The sequence below is a fragment of the Oncorhynchus gorbuscha genome, linkage group LG11 (assembly GCF_021184085.1).
Source record: "Oncorhynchus gorbuscha isolate QuinsamMale2020 ecotype Even-year linkage group LG11, OgorEven_v1.0, whole genome shotgun sequence".
Lineage (NCBI taxonomy): Eukaryota > Metazoa > Chordata > Actinopteri > Salmoniformes > Salmonidae > Oncorhynchus > Oncorhynchus gorbuscha.
In genome coordinates this window covers 25,968,675-25,986,356 of record NC_060183.1, presented here as the reverse complement: position 1 = coordinate 25,986,356, position 17,682 = coordinate 25,968,675, and the positions used below count along the sequence as shown (strand labels likewise).

The window sequence follows — 17,682 nt, the reverse complement described above, 5'->3', positions numbered from 1 at the left end:
TTCTGGATCACCCAGATGCTCTCTAGCAAACTTCAGACGGGCCTGGACACGTCTGGCACTGCAGGATTTGAGTCCCTAGTGGCGTAGTGTGTTACTGATGGTAGGCTTTGTTACTTTGGTCCCAGCTCTCTGCAGGTCATTCACTAGGTGCCCCCGTGTGGTTCTGGGATTTTTGCTCACTGTTATTGTGATCATTTTGACCTCACGGGGTGAGATCTTGCGTGGAGCCCCAGATCGAGGGAGATTATCAGTGGTCTTGTATGTCTTCCATTTCCTAATAATTGCTCCCACAGTTGATTTCTTCAAACCAAGCTGCTTACCTATTGCAGATTCAGTCTTCCCAGCCTGGTGCAGGTCTACAATTTTGTTTCTGGTGTCCTTTGACAGCTCTTTGGTCTTGGCCATAGTGGAGTTTGGAGTGTGACTGTTTGAGGTTGTGGACAGGTGTCTTTTATACTAATAACAAGTTCAAACAGGTGCCATTAATACAGGTAATGAGTGGAGGACAGAGGAGCCTCTTAAAGAAGAAGTTACAGGTCTGTGAGAGACAGAAATCTTGCTTGTTTGTAGGTGACCAAAAACATATTTTCCACCATAATTTGCAAATAAATTCATTAAAATCCTACAATGTGATTTTCTGGATATTTTTTTTCTCATTTTGTCTGTCATAGTTGAAGTGTACATATGATGACAATTACAGGCCTCTCTCATCTTTTTAAGTGGGAGAACTTGCACAATTGATGGCTGACTAAATACTTTTTTGCCCCACTGTATATAATTGAGGTCATAAAGCCCCATACAAACATTTTGTATTCTTGAGTAAGGCAGCTCCAAAATGCAGGTGTTTCAGCCTAGCTCAGTGCTTTCTGTGGTAGTGGGGCAACCAGTGGAAAATACGGAGCGTAGGGGCTGGTAATGTTCTCTAGTTGCGCTGTGATTGGCTCAGTGTTCTGTCACTCGTGAGGACACTACGTCACCGCCAAATCTAAGGGGAGAGCTCGAAAATTCAAGCCCCTTGGGTGCTGCCATAGAGTTGCATTAGAAGTGCCCATCCAAGAAAGCTCGAGGTTATTGGCCACAGATAAAATGACGTCATATCACGTTAAATCTACAGTAGCTTTTATTGGACTGATCATGTCAACATCATACTTTCAAAATCTAAGCTAGCAGTCATCGTCATGACTCAAGTTGACAATCTACTGGCAAATCCTTTTTAACATTTGTCATTTGAAAAGAAATAATGAAAATAAATCAAAGATAAAATGTAACGGTGCTCATCAGCCATTGGACAAAAACATTACATAACAAGTTTGAAATCGCAAATTCAGTCTACTTTCCTCCAGACACTGGGAGATGAATTCTCCTTTCAGCAGAACATGAACCTAAAACACAAGGCCAAATCTACACTGTAGTTTCTTACCGAGAAGACAGTGAATGTTCCTGAGAGGCCGGGTTAAGCTTTTGACTTAAATCTACTTGAAAGTCTACAGCAAGACCTGAAAATGGTTGTTTATCAATGATCAGCCACCAATTTGACAGAGCTTGAGGAATTTTGAAAATAATAATGGCCGAATGTTGCACAATCCAGGAATGGATATCTCTTAGAGACTTACCCAGAAAGACTCACAGATGTCATCGCTGCCAAAGGTTCTTCTGGATAGTATTGACTCAGGGGTGTGAATACTTATGTAAATAAGATATTTCTGTATTTCATTGCCAATACATTTTCTAACCTGCTAGATTTGGAATATTCAGATCATCATAAGTTGAGAACCTGATGAACATCACATCTACCTAAGCAGCACATCACTGATCCTTTAGATTTGTGGGCTGACATGATGTTTGTCATTATACATTAGAACTTTATACAGTCCATCACTGATCCTTTAGATTTGTGGGCTGACATGATGTTTGTCATTATACATTAGAACTTTATACAGTCCATCACTGATCCTTTAGATTTGTGGGCTGACATGATGTTTGTCATTATACATTAGAACTTTATACAGTCCATCACTGATCCTTTAGATTTGTGGGCTGATGTTTGTCATGATTAGTTTGTCATTATACATTAGAACTTTATACAGTCCATCACTGATCCTTTAGATTTGTGGGCTGACATGATGTTTGTCATTATACATTAGAACTTTATACAGTCCATCACTGATCCTTTAGATTTGTGGGCTGACATGATGTTTGTCATTATACATTAGAACTTTATACAGTCCATCACTGAAATCAATCATGGCATTCAAAGGGCACTCGATCCAACAAATGACAGTCAGCCATCTCAGTTGTCCGTCTCATGGAGGGGGCCCCATTTCAGTTAGGGAGATTACTGTAACACACCAAGTACCAGTGCAGAGGCGGTGACATTTGAGAGGGAGGGTGAAGGTTGTTCCCGGCCCTGGAGCAAAAGGGAGCGAAAGGACGGGAGGGGCCAGGCGCGGATTGAATTTCAACAGGACAGCATTCCCCCAAAAAATTAAGACAGACAACATAAGAGAGAGAAGAGGGAAGGACAGAATTGTGAGTATTGAACAGCAAACAGGTAGAAACGATAATTCGCGAACAGGTCAGGGAGGTGAGAGACGGGAGTGGACGAGTACTGAGACACTCCATCAAGGAGTGTCTCAGGGTTGGGACAACCGTAGAAGACCACGTGTTGGACGGACAGACGGACATGGTGACAGACCGAAAGATTCATGGGAGAAAAACAATGTGACTTTACATCCCGCAGTTAGTCTCCGTTAGCGGCTGCCAGTCACTCAGTGAGTGACTCGCTACATCTGGCTATCAATTGCTCGTTAGTCATTATACCTCACGTTTATAGTGCATATTGTCGTTACTGTTCTGTCTCAAACAATTATTTTATGGATGAAAGGTGTTGCATAACCCTTACCAATGATATGTGTGAAATAAATGAAGAGTATACCGTACAAACATGTTTGGATTATGTGGACATAGCGTAACTTAGACATAATTACACATCGTTTGAAGATGATTTTGTACAGTACAGGCCTTTGTACATTTACATGTCTCACAGAGAACTCAACAGTAACAAAGACGTTCGACATGACTGCTTCCTCTTGCATATTTACAGCTTAAATCCTGCAACTAATAATGACTATATCATATGTGTAGTGAAAATGCCTCTATTCCCACACTGATCCAATTCCCACTCTGGTTTCAGACCCACATCTGCTTTAAGTCCAATAAAGGCAGGGATGGAAAACAACGACCCAGAAGGAGGTGGAGAAGGAGGAAGGAGAGACATAGAAGGAGAGAAAGACAAACGGCTGAAGAACCAACTCAACAGCGAGGAGAAGGGCGAGAAAGAGAACCAAGTGGGCGGTGAGAAGGAGAGGAAGCGGGTGAGCCGGCGGTCCGGATCACTGTGGAGGAGCGGCTGGGCGCCGAGCGAACGTCTTGCGATCAACGTCTCAGGGATGCGCTACGAGACCCAGCTCCGCACCTTGGCCCAGTTCCCAGACTCCATGCTGGGCGACCCCAGGCGGCGGCTTCGCTACTTCGACCCATTGCGCAAGGAGCTCTTCTTGGACCGCAACCGGGCCTGTTTTGACGCCATCCTCTACTTCTACCAGTCGGGCGGGCGGCTCCGGCGGCCCGCCAACGTGCCCCTGGACATTTTCATAGACGAGCTGTATTTCTATGAGCTGGGCGAGGAGATCATGGCACGCTTCAAGGAGGATGAGGGTTTCCCCAAGGAGGAAGCCCCATCACTGCCCGTCAACGAGGTCCAGCGGAGTCTGTGGATGCTTTTCGAGCACCCGGAGTCGTCATCGGGCGCGCGCATCATCGCCATCGTCAGCGTCATGGTGATCGTGGTGTCCATCCTCATCTTCTGCCTGGAGACGCTGCCTGACTTCAGGAGCGAGAAGGAGCTTCGTGAGGTAAGGCAGCAAGAGGGCAAGGGAGGAGTGAGGTGGGATAAATAGGAGACAAGGACAATGGAACAAGTTGGTGTTTTGTGTGTGTGGGGGAGTTTCTCAATAGTCCAAACTGGCATCCTCCACTTGTTTCCTCATCTTCATCGGCACTAATCGGAGAGCTCTGTATAACTGGAAGTCAGATAGAATATGTTAGTGGCCAACTGGAGGACTTACTTATTCTTGATTGATTCTTCAAATTCAGTGTTCAACTTGGACTGAAATAAGTGCTGGTACTCATTTTGGGTGCCGGTATTGTTTATAGTTAGGTGCAGGAGCAATACGCTAATATTCTATAAGAGGAACGAACTGGAGCTCAAGCAGTAGAAAATGTGAGGTGCCGGTACTCAGCTCTGGTGAGCTCCTACCCAAATCAAGCACTGATGCTATAGAAGGAGATTGAGTGGGCAAAGGCTTTTGGAGTGACCATTCAGTAGAAGGAAAGTCTTACAGAACATTGTGACATACTGGACATGTATTGGAAAGGGGGTAAATATTATATTTTGTGAAAGATGCATAACAAGCATATAAGAAGCGAGGCAATGACGTCAATAAAACGATTACTTCATAAAAACAATGATGTCATTGAAACAATCAAATGAAATACTACATTTTGGTCTAGCTCCCACTTATCTGCTTTTGAATATTTAATGGAATTTTGAAACGCGTCACGAGAACAAGATGGATGGAGGGAAAGATAAATGAGAGCCATGTGTCATTATTGAAATCATAATAATAATTGAAACCGTTCAAATAGGATATTGGATATTTACTTCATATATGGGATTGAATGAGTGGGGTGACACGCGTTTTGTGTCGTACAGTCAACTCATCAAGCAAAAGCCTACCTCACATGGTCTGTGTGTCTTGAATGGGATGTGTGTTGTCACGTGTCAAACGGCAACCGGATACCACTAACCAGCAGGTGTTTAGGTAAACACACTACCGGTGTGCATAGCTGACTACAGTGAATTATGTGGAGAAATATTGAAAGGGAGACAAATCCAGGAGAGATAAGAGTAAGGCTGACGTGTGATTATTTTAGTCAGCTGGTGGCCCAAGACCTCTACAATATACTTCAGTCACGAAGATGAGATGGGAAGACCTTGGGAGATAAAGCGACATATGTTGTGTCATGTTAACACATTCCTTCAGGAGAGCTGTGCTAGGCTGATGGCGGCTGCCTTTTTGCGCGAGGGCCGACAGCCAAGAAACGCAGTAACCCCAGTGAGGAGCTGCTGGCTGACTTTGGGAGTGTTGGCTATGCTGGGAGGAAGACGGGATATAGCGGACAGTGGAGATGGATGGGGAGTAGCGTGAACACTCATGTTTCTCCTTGGCGATCTCAGGCGGCTATATATAGTGCCGGGACACTCCTAAGAGTACATCAACACGTAGATATCTGCCTTTATTAATAAACACGTCGACTGCGACCTCCTACCAGAGAAAAATCATGAATAAGTCCTACTAGATTATACTTTTGACTTGTATTGTATCTCCAGACACACAGTCATATTTCACACATTGCACTCCTGGTTGTTGTGGTGACTTTTTGATCACTCGACATTAAATATGAGAAGCTGAAAGAAATAATCGGAGGACAGTCTGGCACTCTGACAGGGGAAAATAGACAGACAGTTGGACAGTCTGAGACTGTCACCGGGCAGATTGAAACTCAAAGCCAGAAATAATTTGAGCTCAAAGTGTGAAAACAGCTATTTCACATGTGAAAATGTGCATCTGCAAATTTGACGTGCTTTTTCCCGCAAGGGAACAAATGAACCCCCAAGAAATGGCGCAACATTTTGTATTTGCTTGTAGTACATTTTGTTACTTCATCATCATAAAACAAAACAGTATTTTTCATTGGCAATAAGTACTAGATGATTAGTAAGGCATAAACTAATAATAAGCAGAGGGGGAAGTATAATTATGTTTTTAGGAAGTGAAATCTGTAAATCGAAATGAAAGTTTATTTCAAGTCCCATTATCTGCTCAGTTTTCGCTCCAAGATACCAAACCCAAATATACCGAAAATGTTGCAATACATAACACAGAAAAATGCTCTACAAATCACAGTAGGCCCATAACATCTCATCTTCATCCTCTGACAGATTAGAAGTTCAATTTGCATTTTTTTCTTTCCCATTTTCCCCTCTTCCTCCCTGCCTCCCTGTCTTCTCCTCTCCCTTTGTCCAGGAGTACTTCTACAAGTACCACGCCCACCACAAGAACATCTCCATGCACATGCTTCCCCCAGCCAGTGTCTTCCAGGACCCCTTCTTCCTGGTGGAGACTATATGTATCTGCTGGTTCTCTTTTGAGCTGTTCATGCGTTTCATCTGCTCGCCCAGCAAGATGCACTTTTTCAAGGACGTGATGAACGTCATCGACTTCACCGCCATCCTGCCCTTCTTCGTGACACTGGTCACCGAGCTCTCCAAGGACACGGAGAACGCACCGGGAATGTCACTGGCCATCATCCGTGTAATCCGGTTAGTCAGAGTGTTCAGGATCTTCAAGCTGTCCCGCCACTCCAAGGGCCTGCAGATCCTGGGCCAGACGTTGAGGGCCAGCATGCGTGAGCTAGGCCTACTCATCTTTTTCCTCTTCATTGGCGTCATCATCTTCGCCAGCGCCGTCTTCTTCGCCGAGGCCGACCACAAGGACACCGCGTTTGTCAGCATCCCCTGCGCCTTCTGGTGGGCTGTGGTTACCATGACCACCGTGGGTTACGGTGACATGTACCCAGAGACGGTGTGGGGCAAGCTGGTTGGCTCCATGTGCGCCATCGCCGGCGTGCTTACCATCTCGCTGCCCGTGCCCGTCATCGTGTCCAACTTCAGCTACTTCTACCACCGCGAGACGGAGTGCGAGGACCAAACCCAGTACACACACATCAGGACCTCGCTGTGGGAGGATGAGGAGCACAAGGAGGGGGAGGAAGGGGAAGACGAAGGGGACGGAGAAGGAGATTACAATGCCATAGAGGGCATCTGCAACCCTCTGAATAGGACTCTGTTGGGGGGGGCTGTGCACTGGGCAGAGCAGGGAGTCGAGTGGGGCGAAGATGTACCTCAGGGAACCCCAGGTAACTCAGGTGTGACAACAGGATGACCCTCAGTTGTGATGCTGTCACAAAAAGATAGAGAAACAAAAGAGTGAAAAATAGGGATTGAAAAACAGGGATTACAAATGTTTAAGACAGCTGAATGACAAACTGTCACTGGCCTAAAGTGTGAAAGCAGCAATACGTGTAGCAGAAAAACATACATGCCTGTTTAACACTACACTCACCAGGGGAGGCATTAAACGATTGACTGGTGTAGGAACATAGAACTACACTACCGTAAATTGAGTGACATGCTTATTGAGATTGAGTGACATGCTTATCGCTTTCCATGGTCATGCTATTTATTATTTAAACTATGAGTTGTAAAACTGTTCATTGTAGTATGAGCTTGTGTGTTCTTTTAAAGAGTTGAATCTTCCTTGTCGTTTTAGTGCCGTCAATATAAAACCATGGTGTCTTCTCCTCTTTAATCTGATCTAGATTATACAGTTTGTAAAAATGTATTTTTATTTACTTATTTATTCAGATGTACTATGAAAGAGCGCTTTCAGAATGAATAAGCAAATGTTGGTCAACACAGACAAGGAGCAACTATGAGATAGACATAGTGCACAATGTTACTCAGTCACAGCTTCGCCATCCCAATGACGCATGTGCTAATGCTTATAGATAACAAGGTTTTACATGCCACTTTAACATTCTCAATCGGACTACAGCTACAGCATGCTTATGATGATTGTGTGACTTCTTCTTAAGTTTATACTGCAGAGCCAATATTTCCTGATGGCTGGAGCTACATACATGTAGCAACATTCTGGTTCCTATTACTGTATCATCTGATCTCTGATCAGATCACCGAACGTATTGTTACCAATTTAGAGGGAAGGAGTGTGGAAGTCATTTATTCTCAGGGTAACTTGGTGCGAAAGGCCTATATTTGTGTATGTATTGTTTTTAATAAAGGTTATATTTTGTAAATTTTCTTAAGATGCCGTGTGCCGTCCATTGCTGTTGATAATCAGAAATGCTACATTTAATGGAATTCTCGCCACGTTCCCTTCTTCAGAGAACAGGTGAAATTCTAGCTAGAGCTAGAGACATTAATGAAATGTTTATTTTCTGGATAATTAATTTTATTCTGTGGACAGCCCTTCGGTAGACGCTTTGGGAAAAGAGACTGCTGAACAGATGGTAGAGGACAATTACACATGCAATTATTCTTTATTTTTTAATAGTTATGTGTTTCCATTTTTTATTTCTGAGACATTTCTGTAAAAACTCAGATCCAGGATGAGCCCCCACAATCTACCCTCGGAGTCGAGCTGAATTGCTGTACAGCATCTCTCTCTGAGCATCCGAGTGGCACAGCGGTCTAAGGCACTGGATCTCTGGTTCAAATCCAGGCTGTATCACATCCGGCTGATGATTGGGAGTCCCACAGGGCGGCGCACAATTGGCCCAGTGTCATCCGGTGTTTGACCGGGGTAGGCCGTCATTGTAAATAAGAATTTGTTCTTAACTGGCTTGCCTAGTTAAATCAAGGTTAAATTAAAAATAAAAGTCCCAGGGCCTTTTCTAGAAGCAACACACCGTCTTGGTGAATGATGTGCTTTTATGTCCACTAGAGGGCAGTCCAAACCAACATCAATCGTACATCCACCATGAGGGAGTGCTCTAAAGTCTGTAACAAATAAATGCTGTTTTTTTGACACCACACTCCACAAAGCAAGTTATGCAGGCTCTCGTTTTATCATATCTTGATTATTGCTCTGTCATATGCTTAAGTGCTGCGAAGAAAGACCTAGTTAAGCTGCAGCTGGCCCAGAACAGAGCGACACGTCTTGCTCTTCATTGTAATCAGAGGGCTAATATTAATACTATGAATGCCGTCTCTCTTGGCTAGGAGTTGGTTGTGGAAAGATTGACTGTGCCACTTCTTGTTTTTATAAGAAACATTAATGTGTTGGAAATTACAAACGGTTTGCATAGTCAACTGACACACTTACCCAAACATTATTTTCACAGTACCCAGGTCCAGAACAAATTCAAGGAAACTACAGTCTTATGCAGAGGCATGAGGGCGTGGAACTCCATTCCATCTCATATAGCGCAAGTGAACAGCAAACCTGGTTTCAAAACAACAAACAAAGCAACACCATGGCACAATGCCTCTCCATGTGACCTACATGTTGTACCACACTGAGACCACAAGATGTCACCAAATGATTTCCCCAACACTTTCCCTGGCTGCCACTGCTCTTGCTCAACGACAAAAATTCCTGTGTCATCACAGCTTTTGGACATATTTCAACAAAACCATTTTGTGGTAAATTTATAAATTTTCTGGAAATGTTATAAAAGTCATATATATGTATGTATATATATATATATTCCAATGAAGTTAGATATATAATTGTTTTTTAAATATGTATAATATTTAAATATACAAGTAGGAAAGCCTTAATATGAGAGTAGTAGTATTATATTGGCTGAGTGTGTTGGGGACAACTCACCCTATAGATTTGTGAAGTTGGTTAGTACATCTACTTTGTGCATGACACAAGTAATTTTTCCAACAATTGTTTACAGACAGATTATTTCACTTCTAATTTTAATTTTTTAATTTTACTAGGCAAGTCAGTTAAGAACAAATTCTCATTTTCAATGACGGCCTAGGAACAGTGGGTTAACTGCCTGTTCAGGGGCAGAACGACAGATTTGTACCTTGTCAGCTCGGGGGTTTGAACTTGCACCCTTCCAGTTACTAGTCCAACGCTCTAACCACTAGGATAACCTGCCACCCCAATTCACTGTATCACAATTCCAGTGGGTCAGAAGTTTACATATGCTAAGTTAATTGTGCTTTTAACAACTTGGAAAATTCCCCAAAATTACATCATGGCTTTAGAAGCTAGGCTAATTGACATCATTTGAGTCAATTGGAGGTGTACCTGTGCATGTATTTCAAGGCCTACCTTCAAACTCAGTGCCTCTTTGCTTAACATAATGGGAATATCAAAAGAAATCAGCCAAGACCTCAGAAAAAAATGTAGACCTTTACAAGCCTGGTTCATCCTTGGGAGCAATTTCCAAACGCCTGAAGGTATCACGTTCATGTGTACAAACAATAGTATACAAGTATAAACACCATGGGACCACGCAGCCGTCATACCACTCAGGAAGTAGATGCGTTCTGTCTCCTAGAGATGAATGTACTTTGGTGCGAAAAGTGCAAATCAATCTCAGAACAACAGCAAAGGACCTTGTGAAGATGCTGGAGGAAACAGGTACAAAAGTATCTATATCCACAGTAAAACAAGTCCTATATCGACATAACCTGAAAGGCCACTCAGCAAGGAAGAAGCCACTGCTCCAAACCGCCATAAAAAAGCCAGACTACGTGCAACTGCACATGGGGAGAAAAATCATACTTTTTGGAGAAATGTCCTCTGGTCTGATGACACAAAAATAGAACTGTTTGGCCATAATGACCATCGTTATGTTTGGTGGGGTAAAAAAAGCTGAAGAACACCGTCCCAACGTGAAGCACGGGGATGGCAGCATCATGTTGTGGAGGTGATTTGCTGCAGGAGAGACTGGTGCACCTCAGAATATAGATGGCATCATGAGGTAGGGAAAATTATGTGGATATATTGAAGCAACATCTCAAGACATCAGTCAGGAGGTTAAAGCTTGGTCGCAAATGGGTCTTCCAAATGGACAATGAACCCAAGCATTCTTCCAAAGTTGTGGCAAAACGGCTTAAGGACAACGAAGTCAAGGTATTGGAGTGGCCATCACAAAGCCCTGACCTCAAACCTATAGGAAAATTGTGGGCGGAACTGAAAAAGCGTGTGCGAGCAAGGAGGCCTACAAACCTGACTCAGTTACACCAGCTCTGTCAGGAGGAATGGGCCAAAATTCATCCAATTTATTGTGGGAAGCTTGTGGACGGCCACCCAACACGTTTGACCCAAGTTAAACAATTTAAAGGCAATGCTACCAAATACTAATTGAGTGTATGTAAACTTCTGGCCCACTGGGAATTTGATGAAAGACACAAAAGCTGAAATAAATATCTCGATTATTATTCTGACATTTCACATTCTTAAAATAAAGTGGTGATCCTAACTGACCTAAGACAGGTAATTTTTACTAGGATTAAATATCAGGAATTGTGAAAAACTGAGTTTAAATTTATTTGGCTAAGGTGTATGTTAACTTCAGACTTCAACTGTATGTACAAATTATAATCGTGCAATAGCAGAGCATGAAAGTTGCCACATCAATGTTACACTGAGTTAATTAGTTCAGTTATTGTTACTAAATGTTACATTCCAATGTTATTTACTGTTATTAGTTATATTCCATTCCAATATTATATTCCAATTAATATTTATTTTATTAATTAAAAACGATTAAATACCTTTTGCTCCTAAATGTCAAGGTACCTGGGTACTTTAAAAAAACACCCCGTGTAAACTGTAGCCATTTATTTCCCTTTATAGTTTCTTTGCCTAAGCATGATCTTCATCCACATATCGTTTTTGTCTTCCAAATGTTGCTTTTTTGTGTCAACAATTACACATTGTTCTTAGGGGGGGCTAGTTACCCCCTAGTACTCCATGTGTAACTGATAGATTCACACACACACACACACACACACACACACACACACACACACACACACACACACACACACACACACACACACACACACACACACACACACACACACACACACACACACACACACACACACACACACACACACACACACACACACAAAACATGTTTATGTTTTTAAGTGTATGTAAATTGTAAAGTATTTTGTAATGTATTTTTCGTTATATGTCGGACCCCAGTAAGACTAGCTGTCACCATTGGCATCAGGCTAATGGGGATCCTAATAAATCAAAGGGTTCATTATGTTGGCTACAACCTTCCAAACACTCCGCACTTATTAGCTATTTATGGTGTGATGTGTTTAAGCATTTCTCCAGAAGAACTGCCCTGGTTTGTCTGGCCTACTCCTCCATTTTAGTATCTCTACTTGAGCATCCTTGCTGCTTTTGGTATTTTCATTGTATTGTTATTCAGTGTTTAAGAATATAATTAATAACATGATCTAGCTGGTATTTTCACTGGATATCTGCAGACAGCCTAGTCATACTTCACTAGAAAACATGAGCATATATAAAGCTAAGTGTTACAAAATGACTCTTTATTTATTTAGTAATAGTCTCTTGGACTATAATATCAATAAGCTCTTAGACATGGTGTCAAATGCCAGATAGAACTATTGTTCATACATAATTTAGCAACCTGGTCTCATAGACTAGACGTAACATAAAAAAAGTAAATCCGGGACACTCAAATTAGTATGATATGTTGCTATGTTTACATAAGACAGAAGGTTACTTAAAGTAATCATGTAAGAAGGGATGGGTGGATGGGTTGACATATAACGCGAATGTGTAGCAACCCAAAGGTTGCGTGTTCAAATTTCATAACGGACAACTTTACCATTTTAGCTATTAGCTACTTTTCAGCTACTTACTACTTTTTAGCTGCTTTGCAACTACTAAGAATGTTAGCTAACCCTTCCCCTAACCTTAAACCTTTAATCTAACTCCTAACATTAACCCTATCCTTAACCCTAATCCCTAGCCTAGCTAACATTAGCCAGCTAGCTAACGTTGGCAACCAAACAATTGGAATTGATAACATATACATTTTTGCAAAAGCGTTACATATTGTACGTTTGCAAATTAGTATCATATCATACAAATTGTAATTTGTAACATATAATACGAAATGGATGCTGGACCTCCACAAAGTACTACATTCATACGAAATGTAACAGATCATAAGAAAAAGTGTGTCTTGGATTTACATACAGATTAAAGCGAAATGATCTGAGACTAGGTTGCATTTAGGCTTCAAAAGGTTTAAAAATATAAATAATGCAAATAAATTATAGCTACAGTACAATGATTCAAACTTGAATTCAAAACACAAGAGAGAAATATACTGCATATAACATATTCAACATGACATTCAAAGTGAGACCATATACACACCAGTCAGTCCCATCATAGAGTTATGGAACTAAAGTTCACCATCTACTTACTGAACTCTTCGAACCAAAACATTTTCCACGGGCCAATAAAAGTAACAGTGTTTCTACCACAAGTGAAAAAAAATCACTTTAGGAATTAACATGGTTATACAATCCAGTATACCTTTAAATAAATATACTCGGTTCATTGTATACTTCCATCAACAAACTCAATTTTCAACTTCACTTATCCCTGGAGAACTGTGGACTGACAACACCAGTGAGACCCCTGCCAAAAGGGTTATCTGAGTCCAGGTCAAGCTGTTGCTGATTCTGTTGTTGATTTTCAGCTGTATTCGTCATACTTCTAGATACCAAAATGTTTCTCAGGGGTAGGAACCGATGGAACGGGAGCCCATGTTGCGGTGTGGAGCCTTTTGAGGTGAGGGACACATAAAGTTTGTGATGTGAAGAGAAGAAACGAGAGTATCCATCAGCTAGCAGCAGCTCTCTGAAGGTGCAGTCAGCCTCTGTGTAGTGGCTCTGAGGAAATGGATAACATCGAAAGAAATGTGTTAGATGCAGTGAAGCAAGGCCTTTAGCTGTGCCATATTTCATGCTATAGTAGATGATATTTGTCCACTGCCCACCTGTCCCCTCAACTGCCCAATGCTGTCCACACAGAGGAAAAGGGATGAGGACACACCCTTGATAACTGTCTCACCTTCTCGAACTGACCTCATCTCCAACACACCTGAGAACACACAGTAAACACATCCAATACAAATGTCATCTATTATTCAGGTGTTTGGGAGATGACTTATAAAAGTATAAACTTCATAATGCTACATTCTGTAAGGTCTATCTGTCTGTCAAACACTCACTGCAGTGGAGGCGCCTCAGTCAATTTCAGAAAAATAAATAGTGAAACATAAAAAAGTGATCCCTTTTAGATTAAACTATACTAAATATATTCATGTCAATGAATCATTTATTAAAACACACTGTTTTGCAATAAAGGTCTGGAGTAGCCTCATCAGCACTTTCTGGTGGGCTCCCGAGTGACGCAGCAGTCTAACGCACTGCATCTCAGTGCTAAAGGCATCACTACAGACACTGGTTCAATTCCAAGCTGTATCACAACCGGCCATGATTGGGAGTCCCATAGGGCGGCGCACAATTGGCCCAGCGTCATCCAGGTTAGAGTTTGGCCGGGGGTAGGCCGTCATTGTAAATAAGAATTTGTTCTTAACTGACTTGCCTAGTTAAATAAAATAAATAGTATAGCCGGAGCACAGCTAGTTTCCGTCCCCTTCAATACAAAACCTAGAAGGCTCATCATTTTTACCTCGTTCCGTAGACTTACACAGTAAATATGACGACTTCAGGAGGACGTCCTCCAACCTATCAGAGCTCTTGCAGCATAAACTGACATGTTGTCCACCCAATCAAAGGATCAGAGAATGAATCTAGTACCAAAAGCATAAGCTACAGCTACCTAGCACTGCAATGCATAAAATGTGATTGAGTAGTTGGCTCAAAGAGAGAGAAAGACAATAGTTGAACAGTTTTGAACAAATTAATTTCTTCCAAAATAAAGGAAAAGCAAGAGATAGAAAGATAGAGAGCTAGCTATATTTCATAGTATTTTTTCACATTCACTTACTTAGCTAGAAAATGCAGCAATCTAATTTAGCCTACTCAAACACCTGGCTCAAACAGAGAGCTATGCTGTGTTAGCTAGCTAGCTGGCTAGGCTATCCAACACTGGAACTCTTCCAAGCCAAGGTAATCTTTTCGTTTTATTAATTTATTGCCATTGGGGCCCGCCAGTGTAACTATTAAACTGCTTGCTGTACACAGTACTGCATGATTGTAGTTTACTGTAGTAGCTATTTTGACTATGGTGTTAGCTAATATGGTGACAATGATGTAGGCTGTGTGTAGCTGTTAGCGGTTATGGTATGAAGGTTTGGCATGGAAAGGTTTTTCTGCCTGGTCACAGACAGCTGTTTTGTTGTGCACTGAAGTCCACACAAGCGAAGGGAAAAGGTGAAAGGAGGACAGCGCGGAGATGCGAAAAATAGTTATACAATGAGCAAAGTGATCATGCTGTTTGTATGTGGCTGCTATGAAAGTGAACTGTGTGTGCGGGTTATCAGAGGTGTTTTAATTCCACCGTTTCTTAAACGGAAGCAAGTGGAACAAAACAGGGATAAAAGTACCTGAATTTGTCCAATACAAACTCTTGTTTGCAACTGTTTGGAGTAATGATTACACCCTAGATTAGCTAGATGCAGGCAAGAGTGTGCAAGGCAATATTGAATGTGTCATTGTCTGTTAACTTGATTAATACACATTTTCTCTCGACCTGTGCACCTACCTTGTAATAGAAATAAGCCCATGCTCATAAAAAAAGTCCTCCCTAATCTTAAACGGCACCGACCGCCACTGACTTACTGTGAGAGGTCTGAGCAGGGCTTCCTGTCACTTTTCCATCTGGGGTCATCTCCAGAAACAGTTCTTTTCTGTGATTATCTGGGGGAGACATTACATGTAAACATGACAACAACAATGACAAAAACAGTATTTAAGAGGCAATAACTATTACTACTAAGAAAAAAAGATGGCCTACATACCGCGAGCATAAACCGAAGGATCGATAAGTACACACCTGAAATACGTTTTTTTTTCTAAGTGAATGAGCATAAGACAGAGGAGAAGTGAGCTTAATACCTGTGTAGAGATGTCTTTCTCTGACTTGATCATTGAAGAGCAGGAGTGGGTTGGAGTCAGGAATATATGATGATATAGAGAGAGATAGGAGGCCCAGAAGGGAGCAGGAGAACAGGGAGATGTGTGCACACAAGGACATTTGCGAGATGAAATTGACGAGAGAGCTCTTGCACAAAAGAAATAAAAAAATTAATCTGGTTCTGCAATGTTTCTGGATATACCAACAGAATAAATTAAATAAATAACAAATAAATAGAGAAATAGCTACAAAGCTGTCCTCACCCCAAATTCTGAAATGTAGCACGGTGTGCATCCTTATAAAGGAGGTAATGGAGAACGTCAGGGGGAGGTCACAGGGATTGGCGGTATAAGGATGAGTCAGGTCGATTCTAAGGAGTTTATAATAACATTAAATTGTCAGGACCTGGAGAATGTGAAAAGCCCATGGTAGGAAATGCACAGTGGCTATATAAGGGCTTCCTCCTTGTCGGCTCCTTCTAAGATGAATAGAATTACTTTTTACTACAGTGACATTTCTTTCCAGCATGTTATGCTCATGGTAAGCAACTTGGTGTTTACTAGAAAACTGTGGGCAGTGTCAAACAGCAAAATTGGTAACAAATTAGAGCTTATGGTTTCCAATTTTTCTATATGTTTAATGCTCTTTTCAAGTGTTAAAACAACAAGTGTTCAATTGTGAAACAGCTAAACACTTCTTTTAAAGTGTTTCGGTTGGATTCAATCATTTACCATTTTCACGAGTCTTCAAATAAACACACCCTCGTTGGTTTTCTTCCATACCGATTGCTCAACGTCATGACGCCTGTGTTAGTTGAAGACGGGAAAATGTCAGGTACTGATGACAATGTTTGTATTATTTTGAGTGTGTATAAGACAGGGGGGTATGCTGTGGGATTTACAACCGTCGTTGAGCGTGTGTTTACTGAACTCCAGCTGCAGTAAGACACTTTAACGGGGGTCCAGGACAGTCAGCCTGCAACAGTCACACATGTATTAGCACACTTCTGAACAATGTAGGACGTGACCACTGCGCTGTATTCTCCTGAATGAACGTGCACACGCAGTCATCTTGTTGGACGGGGATCCAGTTAGCGTGGATGACACCTTCCGCCATTCTCGTAATAACAAGGCGTGAACTTTGACTGAATCTGATGTTCTCCCGATACGAGTGTCATGGAATGTACGTCATTGTAGAATGACGGGTGAATTTGCCCTTTGATATTTTCCGATACAGGCACACTTCACTGTTCTGAACTCGCTCAAAGTGACATTACTTCATTGAAGAAGTATTACACATTACTGTAGGCTAGACGAATTTACGCCGAGCAGTTGAAGAAATCTCTATCGACGTGTCTTCATGATGACGAATGAAGGATGGAGTCCCACCAACAAAGTCCTATAGTCACTGCAGATTCACCCAGAGAAAGTGTACCTACGTAAGGATGTTTTCCACACTGATGGCCTAGACAAGTTTATTGGGGTTAGAGAACTGGCCGTTTTGTTTAGATCCTCTGCCAAAACACTTGGTTAAACTATGAAAAATGTGGTTAAAAGCTGTATAAAATGTTGATTTAAATGTGCTCCATGAAACAATTTACAGATCATTTTGTTTTCCTCACAGTTCGGCATGTACAGAGCATGAGGAGGAATAAAGGGGAATTTCCCAGCCTCTAGCTTCCAGAGAAAGCTCCATGTAACACACGAACACGAAGTAGTGTTATTGTCTTCAGCCTCAGAAACAGGAAGAAGCTGATGTTTTGATGCAACAAACGTGGCCACCTGCCAGTAATCAACTTACTCTATAGCTTCAAACAACGGATACTGTATGTCATTGACACGAA

The 17,682-nt window shown here is 41.8% G+C and overlaps 1 protein-coding gene and 1 pseudogene across 1 annotated transcript; one reads left to right on the top strand and one right to left on the bottom strand.

Annotated features, from left to right (window-relative positions):
• The first annotated feature begins 2,511 nt into the window (after nucleotides 1–2,511).
• On the top strand, nucleotides 2,512–7,982 carry LOC124048394 (annotated as a pseudogene).
• A 4,250-nt stretch (nucleotides 7,983–12,232) lies between these two features.
• fgf21 (fibroblast growth factor 21) lies at nucleotides 12,233–16,171 on the bottom strand. Its single transcript, XM_046367939.1, has 4 exons — nucleotides 15,821–16,171; nucleotides 15,545–15,622; nucleotides 13,735–13,838; nucleotides 12,233–13,627 (listed from the first exon to the last, which is right to left on the bottom strand). The coding sequence occupies exons 1-4, from the start codon at nucleotides 16,131–16,133 to the stop codon at nucleotides 13,328–13,330; spliced, it is 795 nt and encodes a 264-aa protein (XP_046223895.1). The 5' UTR covers nucleotides 16,134–16,171; the 3' UTR covers nucleotides 12,233–13,327.
• Between the last annotated feature and the right edge of the window lie 1,511 nt (nucleotides 16,172–17,682).